At 40.5% G+C, this 24784-nt stretch overlaps 2 protein-coding genes across 2 annotated transcripts; one reads left to right on the forward strand and one right to left on the reverse strand.

The window, feature by feature from the left end:
* Window positions 1–646: 646 nt before the first annotated feature.
* LOC115765621 (protein tincar) lies at window positions 647–24492 on the reverse strand (the record flags this gene model as incomplete). Its single annotated transcript, XM_030709271.1, has 7 exons — window positions 647–1865; window positions 2997–3720; window positions 4727–5141; window positions 6332–8260; window positions 15959–16193; window positions 23497–23612; window positions 24186–24492. Coding segments are annotated over 7 exons (4566 nt in total), but the record flags the coding sequence as incomplete, so codon positions are not given.
* Window positions 19853–21179, forward strand: LOC115765689 (trypsin-like). The gene is made up of 4 exons (XM_030709347.1): window positions 19853–19988; window positions 20047–20227; window positions 20281–20929; window positions 21010–21179. Exons 1-4 carry the CDS (start codon window positions 19925–19927, stop codon window positions 21043–21045), a joined length of 930 nt encoding a protein of 309 aa, XP_030565207.1. The 5' UTR covers window positions 19853–19924; the 3' UTR covers window positions 21046–21179.
* Window positions 24493–24784: the final 292 nt, after the last annotated feature.

A 24784-nucleotide genomic window follows, 5' to 3' on the forward strand; every position in this document is an offset into this window, starting at 1 on the left:
ATAAAAAATATGCTGAAGCTTTACTTTACGACGACTAGCTGAAGCGTGGCTAATTCTATCTACCATCACGGTTTTATTTTTAATTGGGTCGATTTCAAGGCTTATGGATTCTTAGACCAGCACGAGCTCAAAAAGGTATAACATTGTAGTCTTAGTTTATTCAGCCGAGTTATAATGGTTTATTATTTTATTAATTATTAAAATTAAAACTTTCGGAACACAAAGTCAGATCTTCGAGTGCTATCCCTCTTTGGACTCGTACATTTTGTGCGCTTGTTGCCATCAAATTTAATTTTCACTTTCACAAATTTTTCTGCCTCTTCTTCTTAGATTTAAAACCATGCGATTGCGGCTTAAATTCGTATGCATTTTTATATTGGAGAGAAATGTTTCGGAGTGGGCAAAATATTATAAATATGTCTTGATTATTCGATAGTAGTAGTTGTATATATATGATTATAATGTATGCGGCTTTGCCTACGTTTCAATATTCCGCGTAGGTGCTAGTTTAAATACATATATTATCATAGATGATATGATAAACACAAATATTGTTTATTATCTTACACATTGTATACGAGCATACCGAGTGGTGTATATATATATATATATATATGTATATAGTATATGCATAGATATCCTTTGTAACCTTATGCGTGGGGCGTTAGTTGTTTGGGGCGTGGGTATTTGTGCTACACGGTTTATTATTTATGCAAATCATATACATATAAGCTTCGGGACCTACGAGGTTTACTTCTGGTAAAAAGTCTCTACACATCATCAGGGCTGAAATATGAATGCAGTTAGGGATTCGAAAAGGGAACCCCTTTGATATACATATATCTGGCTTACAAACTCAACTCTGATGATGTCCAGCAAACTGATGAAGTGCGTGTGGAAGATTTAAGATTTGAGGCTTCTATACACTTAGGATTAACGTACACATATTCTTAAGCTTGCTTTTTTGCGATATTACGATACTAAAGTGCTGTAGCTGTCATTTAAAATTGAACCCCGCCGCGGGCTTAGTGCAGCTGAGCCGTCACATAGAGACCACAGTCCTGATCCGAGGCCATGGAATAGTTGGCTGAATCCCGATCCTCGGGTATGGTCGGATGCGTCTCGTGCGGCAGCTTGCTAAAAGCGTGATGTGCGGCCCCATAGCCGAGGTGTCCATATGGCGATTCGGCAGCTTTGCTCACGTGCGGCAGACGGCGCAAAAAATGCGGATTGGAGTAGCGCACGCCATTGGGCAACGTTGTGTGCGGCACGTTCGAGGATGAGCCCAGTGCCACGGCTGCATTGGCATAATGCATGCTGGGCGTCTTGAAGCTGGACACCTGCGAGGGCGGCGGCGGCGGCCCCATGGAGCTGGTCATGGCCGAGGTGGAGGCATAGCCGCCGTTGTTGTTATTGCTCCCGCCGCCGTTGGCGAGCTGCTGGCTGTGACAGCCCGCCGGCAGGGGCATAGTGCTGCAGTGGGCCGTATAGTCGAACTTCTGCTCGGGTGCGCTGCGCTGCAGTGGTAATGTGGCGCTGTTCATAACACTGGCAGCGGCTACGGGGTCAGCATTGAAGCTGGACATGCGCATGTTGGTGCAGCGGCCGTAGGGCTCCTCCTGTATGGGCGGCTGTGGCGGGCGTGGCGGTGCCTTGCAGCTGACGCGCGGCCGTATAATAACTTCCAGTTCACGCTCCTCGCCCGAGTGCACGCCACTGGATGACTCGGAGGGGGCACGCTCCGGTGGCGATGTGGTATTGGTACTCTCCGTGATCGAATTGGTGTCGCTGCGTGGCGTAAGCGCCTCATTTGGCACGCCGGAGTCGGCGCGCCGTAGGCAGCGGGGTGTGGAGCTGGAGGCGATCTGGCGGCAAGGATAACAGAAAGCGTGAGCGAGACAGAAACTGTGCAGGATATGTTGGATATGATGATAAAGGGGCAAAGATAGGAAAAAAGTCGTTTAAGTTCTGCTTCGTTTCGTCGCCTGCAAGTGAAAATGAAATTAAATCAGGCGAGTGTCCTGTTACCCTATCGGATGCTGTCGCAGTCTGGCAGCCCCAGACAGCTGGACTGCCAGGCTGACTATCCATCAGACCTGTGCATCCCTGTGCGTGTGTGTGTGTGTGTGTGTGTGTCCCTGGCACTGATTTATGCTGTCTCATAACAGCAAACATAAATCTCATGGCCGCATTGCACCCGCTGGCGTTACACGAGTCCCAATCCACACACGTCCCCAGCGAAAGTGTGGTAAACGCTACGCATCAATCTAACCAAAATTTAATTACTGGTCCACTACAAAAACCGAAGACATCATACTCTATTTATAAAAAATAATAAATCTTATTTAGCACACTTGTCTACTAAAAATATATATGTTTCAGAAGGGAAATTATTTAATTATTCGCCAAAAATAAAAATAAAGAAGACCTGGATACTTCTGTACAAAAAAATAAAACATATCCACGCTTGAGACAATCCAAAAATTCCAGTTCAACTATTTTTACAAAACGTCTAAGATTCAAGTTTTTGCCACATTGTTTAAGAAATATCCTCATAATATACATTCAAGCAATTAATACAGTGCCCGATTATTCGGAACAGCCGGCTTCAGGAGTATTTCTAATTTTTAAAATTCTCTTATTTGCATATGATTAGTAGAAAAACATTTTTTCAAAAGTCAAAGATAGGTATTACCTCTAATTATATAAAAATAGAAAACATATCGGAAATTTAAAAGAAACAAAGCCCCTCTTGGATGTCTTTAAATTTGCAATGTTTTCGATTTATGTATAACCTAATCTATATATTACCTGAATTACATCTACAACAATCTACATTATATTTTATATATTTCAGTCCGCAATCCACAAGTCAAATGACCCAAAATCAAAAACGCACCCAGCATTGCCTGGGCATAGCCCCTAGGGGTTGTAGGGGGAATGGTGGTACATACATATGTTAACACAGCGTGTGTCCAAACCCGTTGCCTACTTACATGCGCCTCGTTGGTGTGCACGGCGACCGTGACCGGAGCCAGTGGGCTGACTAGATGATGCTGCTGAAGCGGATGCGGATGTGGATGTGGATGCGGATGTTGCTGTAATGGATGATGGAGCGCCGGGTGGTGTGGCTGCTGTTGCTGCTGCTGCTGTGGCTTCGGCTGTGATTTGTGATGTTCGGGAGAAATTTGCATGATCTCGGGCATGGCCTGGGGCGCGCGTCCGTAGAGGGCATGTGGATGCTGCACGCTGGGCGGCTGTGGCATGGGCGCACCTTTGACGGGCAACGGTGGCGGCGGCGGTGGTGTTGCCGGCTGGGGCGGCTCCAGATCGCGTGTGGATGCATATGTGATGCTATCATCCCGCACACAGGCCAGCAGCTTGCCCTCCTCGGAGATGTTGTCATCACTGATGCCGCCCAGCCCGCTCAGATTCGCATAGTCGTGGGTGTGCCCATGGGCTAGTGGTTGCTGATGGCTGACAGATGGCGGCGGTGGCAACTCGTCATATTCGCTTAGATGCAGCAGGCCGCTGATAATGCTGCTGCTACCTGCGCCACCGACCCCGCCGCCCATGCTCACTGCAATGCTGCTTTTTATGCTGCCCATGGTGATGCCCACAACGCCGCCGGCGGTGGCCGCCCTTAATGTCGCGTACTCGCCGTCGTCAATTTCCCCCGCAGAACTGGCAAAACATAGCGCGGTTCCACGGCTCGTATGGCTAAAGGGTAGAGGGTAGAGAGCAAGGGGGAGAGCGTGTGTGAGTGAATTAGAAAGGGGCAACAGTTCCGGACGGTACACACATGATTTGGTGATCGCACCGTGTGTTGCTCCGTTGGTTAGTTATTGTCACTAATTCAACAATTGACCAACAACAACAAAAACAACAACGACAGCAACAGCACAAGATGTGAGTTCAATTTATGAAATTTAAGTTACAATTTTGACCGAGACATTCAATTAGCTAGAGTTAGTATTTAACGTCTAATCCAGGTCTAGTTAATTGACATAAAATTAAGAATACAAATTTATTTAAGAAAATAAAAATTATAAATTAACAAAAAATATTCTGTTGATAAAGTCCGTGAATAACATTCAATAAAACAGGCGACAAGCGGAACAAAAATAGTTTCCTTTCTCTCTTTTGTTCAGATACTTTTTTTTTAATACAAAACTGTTTTTTTGTTGCAAATGGGAAATTCCGTTATTGAAAATGGTAAATGAAACCCCAAAGGAAATTAAAACGTGCAAAATTAACAAAGAGAAAAACAACAATATAATTGTCATTGGCACAAAACAAATTTAAATAAGTGTGGGTAAACGCTAAAACTAAACTTGTTAATGAAGTGGTTGTGTGTGTGTGTGTTTGTGTGTGTGTGCGTTGGGTTGTAATTAAGAATTGGGCGGAATGTGTAGAATGAAACATGCATAATAAACAAACAAAAAATTAAAACAACACAACACTGAAACAAAAATTAGAATTTTAGATTAAATGACTAGAAAATGATTTTTTTTAAGTTTCGTTTTTAGTTTTTTTTACTGTGCAAGTAATGAATTTTGTTGGTGGTGGTGTCGATTTAATGGTGGTGCTTGAGAAAACTAAATGAAACTCAACTAAGTACGTGTTTTAAAATGCATGTTGCAGATTTTTTTAGTAGAACGGACAACGGGCGCTGCCTTCAATTTGCTGTTTATTTTTGTTTTGTAACTAAAAAACGATTTTTTACCGCTTGCCATCAGTTTGTTCTTGGTCACCAATTAGTAGGACATCATCAGACGTACTCGTAACTTCATTGAAGGTGACCTTCAGCTTGGGCGAGCTGGGCGTCAGCTTTGGCCAATAGATATCTTCCTGTGCCACCAGTCCCATGCCAGCCAATTCCGTGCTTGTGGCCGTGCTCATCATATCCGGTTTGGAGGAGTCGATACCATTGACCGTTGTGCTCGTTGAGTTGGCGCCGCTGCTTGAGTTACTGCCCGTACGTTGCCCGCTGGACATGAGCAACGGCTGAGCGCTGGCCTTATTCAACAGCCCGCCATAGGTGTGATCCAACGGTGGCAGCTTAAAGTGCCAGCGCCTCTTGATGGTCAGACAAAGCCAGACGACAATCCACAGCAGCAGATGTGTGACGCCAACGAGCGCTACAGGGAGAATATAAGCAGACGCTGATTAAGACATAAGACTCGTTAATTGAGACACAGCTAGATGTGCGCCACGCTTGAGCCGTGTGGTCATTTGACACGCGGTCTTTACTCTACGCACATGACCGCTTAATGCAAAATGCCCCCGAAAACAACAACCGCTAATTGGCTTACAGACAGGGTTCAAGGTGCTGGGGCATGGCTTAAAGAGAATTGTTTTCGTGGTTTGTGTTTGCGTCCACTTCAATTAAAGCTGACAATGGATGCATTGTAAGCCCAACTGATTGAAGCCCTGTGGTCAGTTTTCATAAGACTCTTGTCGTGCCTTCTCTTTGACATTGAGGTAATTAATTTGAAATGTATTGTCTTATGTTTATGTATTTACTTTTTACTACATAATACAAATTGCTGCAAAAATATCGCTAGTTCCCTGCAATTAAGTGCGGTTTGGGAGTCCGGCTTTAAACATTCTTGAACCCAATTTATAATTTCTTAATTGAAAGTTGTCCATTCTTCAGAAATAATTGCAAGGTTCTTATGCCTTCAAAAGGATTTATGCCTTCATAAGTTTTCCAACATTTTTGAAAAATATGTTGGTTTGGTTCATCTTGCGGTTATGCTGTTTTTTGTGCAATTGTTTGTACTAAGGGTTCGATTCATATTAAAAATTAAATTGGAATGCCAGGCTCGATCCGGTTCGGTTGAAAATATTGACTAACAAATTATAGAAAACTAGGATTGTGTATTTCATTAAGCGAAGTACATCTTAGAGTTTCTTTGGGGAAAAAGTTCTTGAAGCTTAATTGTAAAGTTTACTTCAATAGTTTATTTAGAGCTCGTGAACATAGTTTTATGAGAATATCATAGCCTTAATCCAAATTATATCTCAAATCCTAATACGAATCTTAATAATATTTGAATTTGTTCTTGAGCTGAAGTTAAGATTGAGTAGGCTTATTAATCGATGCTAGTCTTAGAAATGTTTGTTAAATTGTAAGTAATGCCACTATTGCTTAAGTCACTTTCAATTGAAAAGAAACTTGTTTTATCGAACATATGTTAAATTTTCTAATTATTTACATCGGACTCATACCATTTTTTTATAAGGCAGTTAAATTCTTACTGAGCTAGTTTCTAGTGTACTGGACCATTTAAAGCGAAATTGTTCAAGCCAACGTTATTTAACTCACCTGCCAAAAAAGTTGGACAATGCAAATTGTTCTTGTAGGTGGCGCTGAGATCATTCAACAGCGGCGCCTTGACTACAGCCAAGGCCAACACAAAGCACAAGGATGCGCAATGAGCAAAATAGATCCAGGTTTGGCTGGTCTTAAGCGTGATAATGGAGCGATCTCTCATGCGTGTGGCCAGCCGACCGTGTCCATACAAATACATGACCATTGAGGAGGCCAACACGAGCGCCGTGGCCAGCAAATAGAGCGCCAGCGTGACAGTGGCATTCAGTATGAGTCCCGGCTGATGCACGGGCATGGCCTCCGCATATATCTGCAGCTTGTAGAGATTCGAGACGCCCACATAACCAAGTATAGTGTCCAAAGCGGCGACAATCATTTGCAGGCTAAAGACGCAGGCAAACGACTTGGACGTGTTCCAGAATACGGCCGGATAACGCACTGACCAGACAAGCAAGGCGCACAAGAGGTTCACAAACTCCGCGCTGGGCGGCTGGGAAAAGATGGCCACATCGATGGGCTTGTCGATGCCAAAAAACAGCTGCAACATGCCCGCAAAGCCATCGAGACGCACAAAATCATTGCTGCTGCTGCTGCTACCAGTGGGAGCTACTGCTGGCGTGACAGCAGGCAGCGCTTGGAATTCGGCATCCTCCAGATCGAGATCCAGATCCTCATCCAGCTGCTCCTGCTCCTGCTGCTCATGCTGCTGCTCGCTGCTGGACTTGGCTATAAACTCGCTGGAGCTGACGGCCGCATCGCCCAACAAATACTCCGGTTCGATATCCACGCCTGATTTGCTCGCTGCGCGCTTGACAATGCGACGCTTCTGCGTTTTGGGTTTGATGGCAATTATCTTGGAATTGCTGGACACTGGCGTCGAGGGTATTATAATCTCTGGCAGCATTTCCGTGCGCACGCGATGAATACTGCTGTCCCGTGTCGTGGTCTCCTCCTCGCCGTAGCTCTCCACCAGCGTTTGTTCATGTGCAGCAACGTGGTGGCGACGCGGTTGTTGTTGTCGCTGCTTGTGGTGGTGTTTGTGGTGTTTTCGACTGCCCTTGTTGTGATGTTGGTGTTGGTGCAATTGTTGCTGCTGCTTGGCTATAATTGGTGGTGCGGTTGTGCTTGTTGTGGCTTCTGCTTCTCCTGCTGCTGGTGTGGTTGTTGTTGCTGTAGTTGTTGTGGTCGATATTGTTGTTTTTGTTGTTGTTGTTGTTGTTGTTGTTGTGCTGCTTGTAGCAGCAGTTGTTGTTTTTGTTATGGATCCAATGTTAGCCGCTGTCGTCTTGCTGGTTGCCTTGTCAAGTGTGCCCAGCCTTTGCCAATTTTCCGCGCCTGCAGCTGTTGTGCCTGCTTTTGCTATTGTTGTTGCTGTTGCTTTGGGCGCATACCCATTGCTGGCCTCAAAGTCTGGCATAAAGACAGTGCCCTCATCTCGGCCCACATCAACGTTATCATCATCTAAGTCAGCATCATCAGCATCATCATCGTTGTCATCATCAAGCTCCTGTCGTTGGGCAACATCCGTACCCTGCCGCGCATTGTCTTCATCAATATTTCGATTAATTAAATCGGGCACTTCATAGTATCTTGTCGTGCCCGCACCTCCTTTACGCATTGTTGTTTTTGTTGTTATTGCCGTCGTCTTGGCCGCCTTCCTCCCATTCCTGCCTTCCTTATCACGTGTCAGTTCGAACAAATTATTATTGATGCCGCCGCCGCCGCTGCTGCTCCTCCGTATTGCCGTGAACATCGTATCGTTGTAGTAGTCGTCCTCATCGTGCTCCAAGCTGTTTACGCTTACGTTCAACCTCTGCTGCTGCTGCTGATTTTGATAGGGCGGCGTCGGCACCACTACCGACATGGCCATCAAATTGCGTCTATTGATAACAACAAAGTCCAATTCGGTTGCCCAAACTTGCTCTGCAATCGAAAAGGCGCCAGAGAGAAGGAGAGAGAGAGAGAGTTTGTTAGTTAGCAAGTGGAAGCGAGAGCGTGAGATAAATGCGTATAATAAGAGTGAGCTACAACATCTATTGCCTGATTTGCTGGGAACAAAACAAAATTGCTTTGAACTCCATAACAGAGCTGCACATGTTGAGGGATTAGAAGCATGGACACACATGAATCACAATCACTCAGACACACCTTCACACACACTCACACACCCACATATTTGCTTTAAATAAATATGCACGCGGATAATGAGCATTTGAACACGTTCATAAACAGGCGGGCAGCACAAGCTGCCTCAATTTCCTCAAAGCTACAGTTAATTAAATGGGGCTTTATTGATAGATACAACTTTATACCCTATACATATTCAAATGGCTTAAGCAGGCAACTTGAAATTCGAACAATTCATGTAAATAAACTTTATATATTATTTCTGTATTAACCTGACCCTCAGGCCGATGATCGATGATCGCCGGGTTATAGGGCGGAAGTAAAACATATTTTGCTTGGAAATTTTTTGGTCAGAAATGATAACCAAATAACATCATCATCTTAGGGATATTTGTCAGCAATTCCGATAATAAAATAAGTTTAAATTCAAGCGTTTTTATCCGTTACCAATGGCAGATGAAAAAGCGATAAAAAAAGTGATGTCACTGGATATAATAAAAATAATTATAGCACAGATATTCATATTTTTATAAATATATGTATATATTTAACTATTAACGTCGAACACTTTAGTCTCGGCTATAAGTATCTTTTAGTCGACTATTCACGCCTAATGCACAATTGTTATGCATATGTAAAAGCTACGCCTAGTCAATTCCAAAGGATTTACGGCGCCATTTTGGCAGCCACAAAAAGTGTTGCCTACATTTTGGCTGCTGTTAAATACTGGGCTCCAGGTCGCTGACAGTGCAAATGCTTGGCACTGGATAATGCTGAAGCCCCGTTAGGCTAATTAAGTGCACATTTACAGCATATGTCGAGGGTTTATGTTCCATTTAACGATTTTCGACAGCTACCTAAGCAAGCCCATCCTTTGCTTTTAGCTGGATTCAATGTTGATGTTTATTACGGTCCAATTTTGTGTTTTCTTCTATTTTTTTTATTCATCTCGTTAAAGCAGCTTGCGAACTTTGATGGGTGTGTGTGTGTTCGCCAGCAGCTAGCAAATGGTCTGATAATGAATATTAATATAAGCGAAGCGAACACAAAATGTTCGGAGATTAATGAAACGTGTTGCAAGTGTAATAAGCAAAAGATAGATAGATGCATATTCATTTTGGCTGTTGCAATAATCTTTGAAGAATTTAGATGAATATAGTAAATATGTTGTTGGATTGATTGATTGGTAAACAATGTTCTTGCATCAAAAAATTGTAGTAAAAATACTTTGATAACCCACTTGACTAAGTTGCACAAACAATTTAATTTTCGTTTAACAGTACTTGATTAATATTTCCTGTACATACCGCATTAGCTTTAAAGCTTTTTCTGCTGTGCAGTGCGCGCAGATAATCCTTTAATTGTTCGTCATGTTGAATGCATTAAATGCAACACGTTTAATATATTTAATTGGTAAATTATGGCTCGTAAGTCGATTTCCGAAATCAGCTTAATTCAATTTATAGATTTATAATTCATTTCATAAATAAAATAAAAAAGAATGTTAACTAAGCTATGAAAGCCCACATCCTGTTGGCTTAGGCCAACAATTGCCTCCGCTCGTCTTCATTATAATGCTTAGCTAATTTGTTTATTTTATGGATTACGGAATATCTCAGTCCACTTTCACTGAAGGGGGCCTGGCCCAGTTAATAACTTGAATAGCGACACGAAAATTTGCCAAGTTAACACTTTCATAAAATTATTTATTAGGCGAGTTGCTTTAAGAGCACAAAGAACTGACAGAAATAGCCCCTGGCGAGCGGGTGGCAAACAAAGGCAGCTCAGAAATAAAAGACCGTAAATTGCCGAAAGAAATATTAAAGACAATGGGCTGCCCGCTGGGGTAGACTGATGTGCACATAGTTGAATTCTGTTTTGTGGTAGAGGTTTGCTTGGGATTACAACAATGGCTGCCATAATAATATGTCGTCGTTTGCAAACGGCAAGTGGCTCGTAAAACCGACAACACCGAAAATCTGCAGATTAACCCAGCGGCAATGTCCTCGCCTCAGCCCGCCTCGATTATGGCAATGACAATAACACCAGCGCCAAGTCGACGAAGTAGACGACGACAGAAAACGAAGGACGCTGCATGAAGGAAATGTAATGAAAATGCGCAAATCCAAGCCAGGCAACGCCCACCGTCACCCGCTGCCCGACGCCCCGCTGTGGGTAATAGTTGCAATGCCGATAAGCCTCGCAGAATACCACCCCCTTCCAATGCTCGCCAGCTCAAGACCGCGCTCGTTAAGTCTTTAGCATGAATAATTGTAAGTTTCATGCCTTGGCCTGAACTGGCTACGTTGCCGGCCACAGCATCTTGGGCCACATCCGGTGCACGTCCAGCGCACCAAAGCTCGGCCCTCAACTGCTACCTTTCGTGATTTCGAGTGCGCCTGTTTAGCAGACTTTTATTCGCTCAATATGGCGCATAAGAGGCCTTCATATTTAACGCCCGCTATCCTATAACCGTTTTCATTTGTTTTTCGTAACCTCTGCATTAATTATTTATAAGCGCAACACGCCGTTTAAGTGATTTAAGCCATAAAATTGTCGCTGGATGCTGATTTGGGCTCAACTTTTAATTAAATACGAGCATAGGAAAAAAAAATGCGAACGGAAGCAGCTGGGCCAGCTTATATTATATTATTCAAATATTATTATAAATAATAATATATACGTAAATTACTTTTCAATAATATTACCTAAAATAACAATGAATAAGTATTTTAATTAAATAACAAGTAAGAGGTTCTAGTCGGGAGCTCCCGACTAGGGGATACCCTGAACCCTCTTCTTTCAACATCAAATGAATATATATATTCTATTTTAGAAGCTATATGTCAAGTTTGGTGACTCTAGCTCTTATTATTGACCAAAATTGCCCAAAAAACAGGATATAGATATAGATTTTTATCGATTGCTTGGAAACGGAGCAAGTTATCGATTATCGGAAACAAACTCGATCTGCGCGGGAACTAGGAGCATCTACATCTAATTTCAAGTCTCTAGCTCTTATAGGTTCTGAGATCCTTGCGTTTATACATACGGACGGACGGACGGACGGACAGACAGACGGACATGGCTAGATCGACTCGGCTATTGATGGTGATGAAGAATATATATAATTTATGGGGTCGGAGATGCTTCCTTCTGCCTTTTACATACATTTGGATTTTGCACAAATACAATATACCCTTATCCCCATTTTTAATGGGTTCAGGTTATAAACATAAGTGTCAATATGAGCATGGCTTCACGTTAATCAGTAATAATAATAATAGTTGTTAAGTCTCTCAAGTATATTATGATTATTAAATTAAATTATTAAAGAAATAAAAGCAAAAAAGTTTCCATTCAATTTAAGTATTTTTTGCCATCAAGCTCGGCATCACTCACAAAATGCAACGGTGTGTATGCGTGATAACTAAATATATGTATATATGTATAATATATATATATATATATATATATATATATATATGTTTTTTGTATATCATGTGAAATATAATATAATATAATATATCATTCAATGATTTGACATCTGCCAAGAGAAATTATTTTTCGCTTAGCGCAATTAAAGTATTCTGACAGCGTGCAGCGTGGCGTATACTTAATTTTGGTTTTTAACTTTTGTATATTCTTTTCCGTCTTTATTTTTATGTGACTTGCAATAGCTTATGAAAAGTATTTTCTTTTTACGATTTCTCACTTCGCTGTTTAATTGTCTTGCCAGTTCCTTGGGCCGATTTAATGCTAATGCAAAAGTTACAAAAAGTAAAATAAAATTTATATATATGCAAGCTATTAAATATTTTTTGATAGCTTCATAGCTATAGATACTTTCCTTGTGCTGCCAAGTTCATCAGGAGGTAAAGTTTATTAATTACTTACAGGAAATTATAATGCGCCATTCGCAATCGCCGATCCGCGGCTGACAAGTGTCAACATCAACGTGGCAATCTAGAGCAGCTGAGGCCATCTTTAAGAATGTCAACCAAGTTGACAAATTGCAGCAGGGGGGAGCGCAGGCTTGTGCAGACAAGCGGTAAAATGGCCAAAGCCGTTGTCGCGACAAGACATTGCACTTAACTTGACCAACATCCGGCAACAGCCACAAACCCAACGTCCCACTGCAGAGGCCGTTTGATGCCAAGCCCAGACGCAAGTGCTAAGGACTAAGACTTTGGCTTTGGACCGTTGCACATTTTATTTGTGCCAATGATTTTCTAATTCCAACAGGCGAGTGGGGGACGGCATGTGCGGCTGGGCAGCCAACAAGTTGCGCGAAAGTAATTTCCGAGCATGAATTGGCAACACAAGGACCGCAAAAATATCTGCCAGCAACGCGGACAGCGAGATGGCAAATGAAAATTTAAAAAAAAAATCGAAATTAATTGAAATATCACATGAAGATAGCCGAGCTGCTGCTGCTGCTGCAGCTTTCATCATGGATCACTCTGTAGACCGGACTTTAACTCAACTCAGCTCGTCAATGTTTTTATGATACCAATGCGACCGCCTGCCACATTTTTAATTTACTCCTGCAACTCGGCGCCGCATCACTGACGGCATTGTTCGTACTTTAATCCCATCCCTTTAAACTGCCTGCTCTCTTGCTGCCAGCTCCCTTGCGCGCTGGCCGGTTCAATAAACCCGCCATATGGACAGTCAGCCACTTTGCACATGCAGCCGGACCCAGATTGAAATTGCGATTGGCACAGGGAACTGGAAACTGAAAACTGAGACTGAAACTGACGCGGGTTCGACACGGACTCGCTTTAAATGTACTTAATTTTGATTTGCTTGCGTCTGGACATAGCGGCAATTACCTTGCTCCCTCGGTATATTCGACACATTTCAATTTTCAGAGAGTTTTTAAATGTTTGCAAACACTAACAAATATTGGCAGTTAACGCTTGCTGGCAATATGTAATGTGGATTTATTTAGACATATGTTTTTATTTAATTAATTTTTCGTGTTAGCGAAATCAATTAATAGGTCATCATTAATTTGCACAGCTCATTCCATTTATCGAGAGAGGCAAATATCGAGAAAATAGAGCATCGACTATCGAGGGAGTACATTTTAAACATATATGTTGATATAAGCCTGTCAGTGTTGCAAAATTATTCATGACATATTGTTATCGATGTATCGTCGGGGCAATTTAGGTCCAACTATTGAGAGAGCCTAATATGGAGTACAGAGTGGGTAAAATGTCAATACAGATGTTATTAATAGCTTGCCAGTGTTGCAAAATTATTAACGAAAAGTGTTTATCAATGTTTTATCGAGGAAATTACGTTGCAACTAAAGAGGCAGAGTGGGTAAAATGTCAATACAGTTAGTAATACAGCTGTAAAACTATTACTAACAAGTAATTATAGATATACTATCGTGAAAATGCAGTTTCAACTGTTTAGAGATGCTAATAACTTGAATATAGTGGTTAAATGACAACACAGAGGTTGCTAATAAGCCTGCCAGTGTTTAAAATTATTAATGACAAATTTGTATCGATGAGTTATCTAGGAAATTTACTTCCAACTATCGAGAGAGGCAAGTAAGGAGGGCGGAGTGGGTAAAATGTCAATAAAGGTGTTAGTAAAAAGCATACCAGTGTTGAAAAATTATAAATGATTAGTAATTATCGATATATTAGAGAGATGCTAATATAGAGCACAGAGTGGGTGAAATATCAATAAATATATAAATAGGATTTTAGTAATAAATAAAATTGCACATGTTATTATCGGCTTTTTATCGAGAAAATTTAGTTACAATTATCGACAGAGGCTAATGCGGAGTGCAGAGTGGGTAAGATATCAATACAGATGTTAGTAATAAGCCTGCCACTGTTGTAAAATTATGAATGATAACTTATTATCGATATACTATCGAGGAGTAGTTCCAGTTATCCAGCAATGCTCTTTTAAATGTACTTTCGTGTATGGATGTCATCTAGTATTGACTATCGAGGGGGATATGGACGCATACCTTTATACTGTAGAGTATAAAATCTGCGGAATATCAACTGTCGTATGGAGCTATTTTATGCCATTAAATATATCAGCTAACTTCGCATGCGGATTAGTATTTTTAATTTGTAATTATGTTACGTTATATAAGCGAGAGACTCTAATTAAAATAATGCCGATTTTTAAATAAAACTAAACTCGTTTGGAAATTTCACGCAAATGTATGCAACGCTGACTTGCCCATGGGAATTAAAACTGTTCCAGAATTAAAGGAGTATTTGAGGATTTACTTTAGTTTTTTGTTTTTTTTTTTGTTTTATACATATTTTTGCCGTTTACAGTGGCATTAGTTAACAGTTCTACGAGTGGCATTAGCGCTACTCGCCGGCTGAATACGTGTGTGTATAGAGAATATCACCACACACAGACACAGCCACATGCACACACAGGTGTACACACGGCGATGAGCAAACAGAAGCCTGCCGGCGTCCCGATTGTCCTGCTTCGGCTTCAGCTCCTGATGCCTGCTCCTCATTCAACCAACATTTGCACAGTTTTTGGTTCGGTTCGTTGGTTGCCTGGTTGCCCGCCTGCACGCTGTTAATAACGTGGCTTATTGCTGCCCATAATGGGCGTGCCCCGGTCGCCTGTCAACCCATTTGTGTACATGCATGTGTGTGTGTCGCCGAGTTTACTCCTGTGGTTGTTAGCCCGTGTGCGGCAATATTGGGCATGTTTGCGTTTGTTTTTGTTTGCCTGTGGAAAGCACCGGCTCATGCATATGTTTTTCGAGCAGATTTCCCCAGCGATTGACATTGCTTTGAAGTGACTTGAGCCGGAGCATAGTACGCTCATATGCACAATCTCTTTTTCACTACAGTACTCTCTCGCTCTGCTTCTCTCTGTGATATTCCCTTAAGCTCACTTTGTTAAGCTTGCAGATATTAGGGCTGTAACTTCTTGGTCAAACAATTTGATGTGCTAACGTTTTTGTAAATGTTGGAATTACTTAAAAGTTGGGCCCTTGACGACTGTCTGGCGGCCTATTGTGCTGGCTATCATAGCCGAAATAATTTCATTAAAATGCACAATGGCCGCAAATGTGGAATTGATTGCAGCAACCAATGCAATTATGAACAATTCAATGCCTGTGGCTCTTTATACTGGCATTTATAAGCCGACAATGTAACAAGTGGCGTATGCTTAACAATAATGCAGTTGCAAGAACAACGGCTGCTGCAACAAAGTGTCTGGTACGCCGTGACGGAAGTGCGCAATTGAAATGCAATTGGGCAATAAAAGCACAACAATAAAGGCCAGCCGAAAATGTCAGGGTGACAAAAAAAAAAGAAGATAAAATGGAGCTGCGGCAGCTTCCTGTCGTCGTAAAAATTTTCGTTGTATACTTTTGTGCTGCAGCCAGCTAGAGTTTCTCTACTCTGATTGTTGACACTCGCCAACTTTGCATTGTCGACACACATCTGCCGCACTCCACTTAATTACACTCACCTTTGGGCAACAGTCCATTCTCGATGATGCGCGCCTCCAGCAAAAGTCGCGGCAGCAGCAAACACAATGCTATAAGGATGTGCACAAAGGCTGCCGTAGGTCCTCCATGCGTCCAGAGGGCGCGCAAAGTTCCACCTCGTGCCTCCTCCTCGAGGCCATCATGCGGCGCCAGCGTGCAGCGACGCTCCTTGGCGCCAGTTGCCAATTTGATGCCATCGTTTGCCAAGTTTCCAACCTGTCAAGCAAAAGAAACGCGACATTATAATAGCTTTCCCCACATGCAATAGGTTAGAGTATGTTACAATCGGAGAGCTGAAAAATATTCTCAAACTGTTCCAGATAAGAGCTGCAACTGTGTGGCATGCAACTGAACCAGCTGACTGCTTGCATAGTTCAAGTTTACTTTTTCGCTGCCACAGCTGCAACTCTGAATAGTTGCCAAAGTTCTGCCTTCCTTTAAAGAAACTTTAGCTATTTAAAGAATATCTGTTACTAGACAGATTGTTAACTTATTCAAGGCCTTTACGAACAGCCTCCGGAATTTATTTAAGATTAAACTAATTTAAAACTTATTTAAATCATTTATGAAATGTCAAACATAATTATAATGATGATTAAAAACAAAAATAATAATTTTAATTCATTTTGTATATGTCTCAAGCAAAACTAAGTTTATTGTAAGCTTTAAAAAAGGTTGATCGCCAGGAAAATAGCTTCAATTTTTTTTTATTTCTTTAGCAAAGGCAACAAAATGTTCCAATAAAAAGAGAAAGCTAAATACGTACGGAAATAAAATAAAATAAATATATAATTTCAGAGTAGCAACCAGATAATCGGTTTGTGAGATTAGCTTAAGCAATGTAAAACAAATTCTTTGTAGGACATAATAAGTACAAATTTCAAAGGAATTTGTATTTATCGTCCACTCGTCTGTCTGTGTGTGTCAGTGGCTGAGGTCTTTTAACTTCAGATTTAATAATCGAGCACAAATATTTATTATCACAGCTCAAGCACAAATTAAAACAAGAAAATTTCCCTAGTTTCAACACAGTTCTAAAGTCGGTACCATCTAGATAGAGTCTTAAAATCACTTGCCTATTAATTATCAACCAAAACTCAATTCACATATTTTTGGCGCTTTTCAGAAAATTCATGTATTTTCCCTTAAGCCAAACACTTTTCTTTTTTGATTACCCCAATTGTGCCCATTATATTAACAAGCTGTGTTGACCTTGATGCTTATCACTGCTTACACTATTATTATCCCTCCCTCTTGCATTACGACTCTGATTCTTTTGTTCGTTCAGCGACGAGTATTTATAAAAAACTTTATCAATTCTGCTATGGGTGCCTGTTTTCGCCAATTGTTTATATAACATATATACATATAAATAAGAGCAGGCGTAATGCAATTTCCACCTAGCTTACTATATGGTATAACTAACTTAGTCAGGAGGCGCAATAAGGCTATATTATACGAGCAACGTTGAATATGTAGAGGATGAGTATGTATGAGCATTCGAATCATTTTGATCATTGCATGCTTTTACTAATTTTGTTAACTTGATTGTTCATATATTTTAATCAAACCATAAATCAAATGAAAGCTATTTATGACAAAGGGACAATCAAAAAGGTTACGACCAATTGAAATCCCCATGCGGATACACTGAAAACCACATACATCTCCAGAGAGCTTCATTTACTGAATCCGAACTATCACAGCGTGACGTGCAATTAATAAAATAAAATACGTAAAAAACTATGCAAAAACATGAAAATAAAATATTAAATAAAATGCTTCGTTTACAACAAAGCAAAAGCTATTTCGAGAGCTTTGGGTTTCCATTTTTTAAGCGCAAAATATCGCGCATACGACGCGCTGGCGCATAAAAAATGCACGTGACAAATGGTAAAATGAAATATTTATATATACGGCGTGAAGATTCACATATATGTGCGGGAAACATAAAAATCACGTGCAGCATATAAATAAATGGGCGCTGTTGGGCTTTTAAATTAAAAACAAGCAGACTTCATGGAATTACAGCGAGAGAAGAGACACAATATTAGAGAATGGAACTCGGTGCGCTTTGTTTTGGCTTTGGTTTGCTTTTTGCTTGGTGTATTTTTTTTATATATTTTTTAGTTTGTTTGGTTTGGCTTGGATTCGTTTCGTTCCATTGCGTTTACCGTGAAGCAACAACAATGATTGCAATTTGCAAAAAGGGAAACGCATTTGAAGTGTACAAGCACACAGCAAGGAGCTGCAGTTGCAGCAGTGTGTGTGTGTGTGTGTATGTGTTGATGTGCGAGTGAGACGGCAAATGCGCGCCCATTTAGCCAACAAGATAATACATTTAAACGTGCCGACATTTCGCGGTTGTCAGTCCCCCTGCATTTCCCGTGGCCAGCTAAAGCAGCCCCATTTGCCACAAACACACCAGATGTGGAGGCGGACGGCGAGGCAAGTGGGTAGAGGGGGTAGTGAGCTGTAAGGCAGCCACCTCAATAAACAAATGGGTGTGTATTACCCCTGCCAAAATCGGCAATCCACTTTGTTACTATGCACATGTGCTGTGGCTGACGGCGGCTTTTAGTTGTATTTTTCGCAAACAAAATGAACTAGCTAAAGGTTCATTTGAACTTAAAAAGTTTTCGCGGAGTCGTTAATGCAATATTTAAAAAAAAAAACTGTTTCCATTGTTGTAAGCATTACAATGCTTGTGCAACTTTATAAAATAAAACACATTTTTAAATTATTATGCAAAAATTATATATATTTTTTAAAAATTTACTTTAATTATTACATGAATCCAGTCTTTCAATCCAATCAAACTTTGCGGATTTAAAATGGATTGGTATTGGCAAAATTAAACAAAATTATATTATACATATATTATACATTTACAACCCCATAAAGTATAAACATTCTAGATCAGCATCATCAGCCGAGTTGACCTAGCCATGTCGTCTACCCCTTTCTATGCTAACTAGCTTCTAGGTTTTAAGCCTCTGAATGCAAAGTGCGTTAGCTTCATACTCAATTTTCATCGACACTAGGCACGAATTATCGACAACAAATTATAAACCTTGATTTTGCGATTTCCCCGACAGACTGGTGCCTGTTACATACATTTGCACAAAATCAAAATACCTTTTTTACCCGTTTTCAATGAATACAGAGTATGAGCAGCTGTTCGTGCAGCTGACAAGACGGAATCATGTCAAAGCCGTATTGAACTCTTAAGCAGAATCTAAATTTAGAAGCAGAAATATCTTAAGAGCTCCAAATAGCTATGCAGCGCATGAAGTCGTGCTAGAGTAGAAGCGGTCCGATCTGTAAACTCTTAAAAGGTCTCTGAAGTCATTTCAAATAAAAAGCTTACAAACTGGTCTAATAGTTTTGCAATAAAACTATTCCGTATCAGTTACGTATGTCGTATTACTTATTTTACCCCACAACATAAAAGAGAATGTATATTTTAATTTTTATATAAATAAATTAATATTTATTATAAATTGATAGTATTTTTCAATTCGATTTTTCTGTCTATAGGCCTTAAAGAGTCATCTAACGTGTCTCTGTAGACTCACAAAATTATATTTCATATTGAAGGGAAAAGCAAAATACAATAAACTATATCTTCTTTAATTTAACTACTTTGTAAATTAATTTTCTCTTTAAGAGTCATAACCTAATTCGTTGAAATATTTTCAAAATTTTTAACTGAAGCCAAAAACATTTTAAAAGTTTATTACTTTCCTATCGATTTCGATTTGCTGTCAAATTAAAAAACGAAATCTCAACATAATTTTAAAGTCTAAATTATAGAGCAAATAATATTTTTACAAATTTGGAATATTTCATTTTGGTATAACTTTTTTTAGCATTTAACATATACGCAACATCAATGTATCATCAAATCGGTTTATCGGCCAGTACCATACAGAGGGTCGTTAGAAATGTTCATTAGCCAAGGGCTGATAATCGCGTTGGTGTGCCTCATAGCAGCTGCTGCTGCCCAGCGTGAGTTATTCAAGTTGAACAATAAACTGATGCCTATATATTCGATTTGCTTGTGCAGAGACCGTGGAGACCCATGCTAAGATAGTAGGGGGCTATCCAATAACTGTTACCGATGTCCCATATATTGTCTCAATTCGCGTACGTTACTATCATGAGAAAGAGTTCGGAATGGGTCACATTTGCGGTGGGGCTTTGATATCAGAGCGCGTGGTTTGCTCGGCGGCCCATTGCTTTGCCGAGTGGGTACAGTTAAGCCATATAACTATCAATATCCTCACCATATAATTCTCAGAAATGGTACTATACCGGTGAAATACAGAGGCTCAGAGAACTATGTAGTCGTCGCCGGAGGAAGCAATCTTAATGAGAAAGACAGCTTTACCCAGGTGTATTTGGTGCAGGAGATCATCGGACATCATAAGTACTACTATCCTACACTTGAGAACGATATAGCGCTGGTGTTTCTAAATGGTCTGATACCATCCAAATGCCCAACCATTCGCCCGTTGCCCCTTGCCGAGAGGCCAGCAAATCAAGGCACCCTTTGCCTTATCAGCGGCTGGGGCAATAAGTACAAACAGCTGCGCCAGGCGATAGTGCCCGTTGTGCCCCAAAATGTCTGCTCTATCATCTATTTCTTTCTTCCGCAAACGCAGATGTGCGCCGGCTGGCTGCGGGGCGGCATCGATGCCTGCAAAGGTGACTCCGGCGGCCCACTCGTTTGTGGCGGCCACCTCACGGGCATTATCTCATGGGGCGTGGACTGTGGCCGCATGTTTTTTCCAGGCGTATATACAAATATATCAAACTTTACTGACTGGATCAGGTCGGCCAACTCCTCGCTGGACTATGCAGACTTTACCCTAAGAAGTTTGCATAACAAAGCTAGCAGGAGTCGCTTTTCTCTAAAATTATATGTGGTTTATAGTGCTTTGCTTACGGTGATTATAATACAAGCAGATTGAATACATGATACAAAAATGAAAGTTAAACAAATTTAGAAAATTTGGATCAATTTCAGATATATCCAAACTTCAGTCTGCAAACACATCTTTGATAGGTTTTCATTTAAACGATGGCTTAGACGATAATCTGATGATACAACATATATCGAATTGACATTTTGATTTCGACTATGACTCACTATATAAATGAATATTATAGTCTGAGCCAAAAAGAGCAGAAGTAAAAAGCTATTTCCTGTTAAATATTAAACAAAAAGGTGGTTTTAGTATATGTTAATTTTTAATAACTTCAACTAACCAAATATTTAAGACGACAATATTCTAAAACAGCACAGAAAAGTAAAGAGCAAGAAACAACAGTGATACAATTTTAATAAACGATTATATTTGGTTAGACAACATGTTAATACTTTTGTTGACTTGGCCAAGAACAGAAGTACAAAACGCTCTGAAACAATATGTAAATAATCTTTAGAAATTCATTTGTACAGCATGATGGTGTGGCTGTTACGTTTGACAGGAATATGAAATTTTAAGCTGTCAATTATTTAAGAGGTAGATGAACTTTCTATTTAACTGTGCCAAGCAAAGGTATTCAGCCTTGACCAAGCCATAAAAATGTGTAATGTCCCACAATAAATCAGGTGTGCAGGTGTACTTTATTAAGCTAAAACATTGCCAGCTCGTATGTTTTTTTTTCCTATTCGAAATTGACTCTTGGACTGCAGCCTAGCTCATATCTAACCATAACAAAAATTTATTTCTGCCACTTTGACTCTTGACTCCTGACAATCGAGCTGTGAATGGCAAAAACTAAACAAAAACTATGAATTCACAATAATTGCCTTTAGTGCAGATGCACTTCCTGCTGCAACCGTTTCCTGTGCCTCTTTTGGCGCCTGTGTGTCCTGCCAATCCTCCGATAGCCACGCGTCAATGACCAATGTTGGCTTTCATCACGGAATTGGCCTTTGCTGTCGGCTTTATTAAATGGCTGCCGTATGATAGGACCAACCTGTTTTCTATTTTCCCAATGCTTTTTGATTTGTGCCAACTGCTGTGCTGCGACTGATAGCCAGCTTTTGGTTGGCGCCCGGAATAGTTCTATTTAACATTTTCATTTTCAGGCAAATCATGAGCAACCAATTTCATGACCCCATTGCCTGACTGAATGCTATATAAACGGCTGTGGATAGTAGTTTCTGTTGTTTTGCCCCCAGTTTTTTAGCTTTTAAGCTGGCTTAAAACAAGCAAATTATTTGTGATAGCCCGCAGGCCAGCAGCGTGGCTACAACACAATCTAACAGAAAGTGACAGAGGACACAGTCTCCGCATAAACCCTACACCCAAACAACATATCATACACCATGTGCTTTTTCTGCACTTTCCAGCTATTTTACTTAGCCACTTAAAGTGGCTTTTACAGTATATATCGCTTCAGATTCTCAACAGAGAACAAATGCGAGCTACTTAACTCGAGTGCTATCGAATTTTATATACTGTTTTCTGGTAAAAGAAAAAAAATCATAACACACAATGGCCCTTAAAAAATTGTATTTGATAAAGTTATTTCAATTTACTTTTATGGGATTCTTCAAAATTCGAATTCGAGATATCAGACAAAAGCAACAGATTTGTATACAGATCCGAATTAGTTGCTTACTATTGAAAACATATCTCCCAGGCGAATCCCCGAGAAAGAACGCGTCTGTTGACAATAGAATAAATTAAAAAAAAGTTAAATAAATTTGACATATATCAAAAATAATAGATGCATTTATTTCAACATCATCTGCATTCAATGCTTGCTCTCGGAGATGTGCTCTATAGAAGGATAAACACAAATTGGGTTCGCGCTGTTGGCATTCTCGTACAGATCCACAACGGGACTATACTCCACTTAATCCTTTATGTATGCAGGGTATATAAACTCGTTTACAAGTTATTGTATTTTTCTATCGAGCTTTTGCCAGCGCCATCGTCTGCCATGCACTTCAGATAGACAATAAATAAAACACCATGCACTCTCTAGCGCTAGAAGGAGAGAGCGAGTTAAGTGTCAGACTGAGATGGGAAATGAAAAAGCCATAATTGCATTTATTATGCTGATAAAAGCACAGACATGAACGACACAGACGCACACTATATGCGAGTGTGTGCCTGCGAGGATAAAATATCCAATTGTATCAATGTGCATGCGTGCGTGTGTGTGTGCCTGGCTATGTGTGTGCTGCATTCTCCACATTGGCAGCCATTTTGAGGCGTACCACGAGTCAGAAGCTGGACAGGGTAACTGTCCAGGAGCTGGAGCGTATGCCTTGTTTGTTTGCAAATGAATTTAATAACAAAAATAATGCCACTAAAAATAGTTTTTACACACACAAGGGATACACGACAGTGTAGACAGGCATTGCCTGTGCGGAATGCTGAACATAATTGTATTATCGTTCATCGGGCGTCTGTTGTATTCCCAGACAACCGCAGCGTTTATTTCGCGATCCCAAATCAAGTTAAGCCCCAATTTATTTAACAGAACCACTCACCTTAAATACCGCCGATGTAAAGAATACGGGCAGCAGAATAAACACCACCCCGGAGAGAACAATCTGCAGATTAAGCTCAGCAACGGGCTCAATTTTCCAGGGTATTAACGAGCAGCCTGTAAGCAATAAAAATCAAAGACAGTTAACTATAACATGTATTTAGACACTTAACAGCATGCTAAAATGTAAGCCAAAATGCTAACAGCTGCAAAATGGCGACATAACAGGCGCAAATTATATGAAACTGTTAAGGGCAGGCAATTTCAAGCATCGGAAAATGGTGGCTTTGCCGCAGCTTTAATGTTTAATTAACGATTTCATAAATGTTAAGAAGAAAATTGAACATCGTTTCGTATCTTCTGGATTAATAATGGATTTTGATTGATTTCTGTTATTTATATGATGTTAACACTTTTAATTAACTTTCTCACGAACTATCTTTACATATATCTATTATAATATCTATCTTTATCTACGTTTCATAACTATTTTGTGTTGATTTAAAATCTCAAAAAACGGTCGAATTATATCGGAAAAAGTGATAAACTGTATTTTAATTAATGCATAAGATAGCCAACACCGAGAACCGGTTGAACTGAAAACCGTTGAAATATGTTTTTTTAATGGATTCAGCAGAAATAAATAAATTATAATTGAAATAAGTTCAAAGACTATTTTTGCGAACTTACCGAGGAACCTGTAGGCGCCATGCATGGCTAAATAGCCTTGGAAAAGTGTCAGTAGTACACCATACCATATAGACCAGAGCGAATTAAGATGCAGATAGCTGCTGGAATCGTGACCAGAATGCTGTAGATTGGTATAACGACTCTGATGGCGTTTGGACTTGATATACTTGGCCTGAAGCTGCTGCTGCTGCTGGCTGAGACTGTTGCTAGCTGTGGTTGCATTTGTCAGCACCGAGTTACAAATGCTAGAGTTCAGACTGCCATTGCCGGGTCCATTACCGCTCCCGCCACCGCCACCGGCACCTCCTCCGCCGCCGCCGCCGCCGCCGCCGCCGCCTCCATTACCATTAGCTCCGTTCTTGCCGCCCATTTGAAATGGAGTTTGTTTGCCTTGTCCCTTTGTTTATCGTCTCTCACGCTTTTGTTTTTTTTTCTACTCTGGCAAAAAAATGTTGACAGTAAATTTCTCAGCTATTTGTATAGATTTTGTATTGATTTTGCAAGCTGATTTTCTATTTGCTTAAGTGATGCTCATTGTTGTTCCAATTGTTGTATTTATTCTTGTTATTGCCATTGGTATTGTTGTAGACGATATTATT

Source organism: Drosophila novamexicana, unplaced genomic scaffold (genome assembly GCF_003285875.2).
Source record: "Drosophila novamexicana strain 15010-1031.04,08,12 unplaced genomic scaffold, DnovRS2.1 tig00000986-arrow-arrow-pilon, whole genome shotgun sequence".
Lineage (NCBI taxonomy): Eukaryota > Metazoa > Arthropoda > Insecta > Diptera > Drosophilidae > Drosophila > Drosophila novamexicana.

Excerpts from the sequence above, each read along its gene's own strand:
- LOC115765689 (XM_030709347.1), top strand. The coding sequence starts at position 19,925 with ATGTTCATTAGCCAAGGGCTGATAATCGCGTTGGTGTGCCTCATAGCA. Across the intron at positions 19,989-20,046 it reads AGCAGCTGCTGCTGCCCAGC|AGACCGTGGAGACCCATGCT; the intron begins GTGAGTTATTCA and ends TTGCTTGTGCAG. Across the intron at positions 20,930-21,009 it reads TTTATAGTGCTTTGCTTACG|ATATATCCAAACTTCAGTCT; the intron begins GTGATTATAATA and ends GATCAATTTCAG.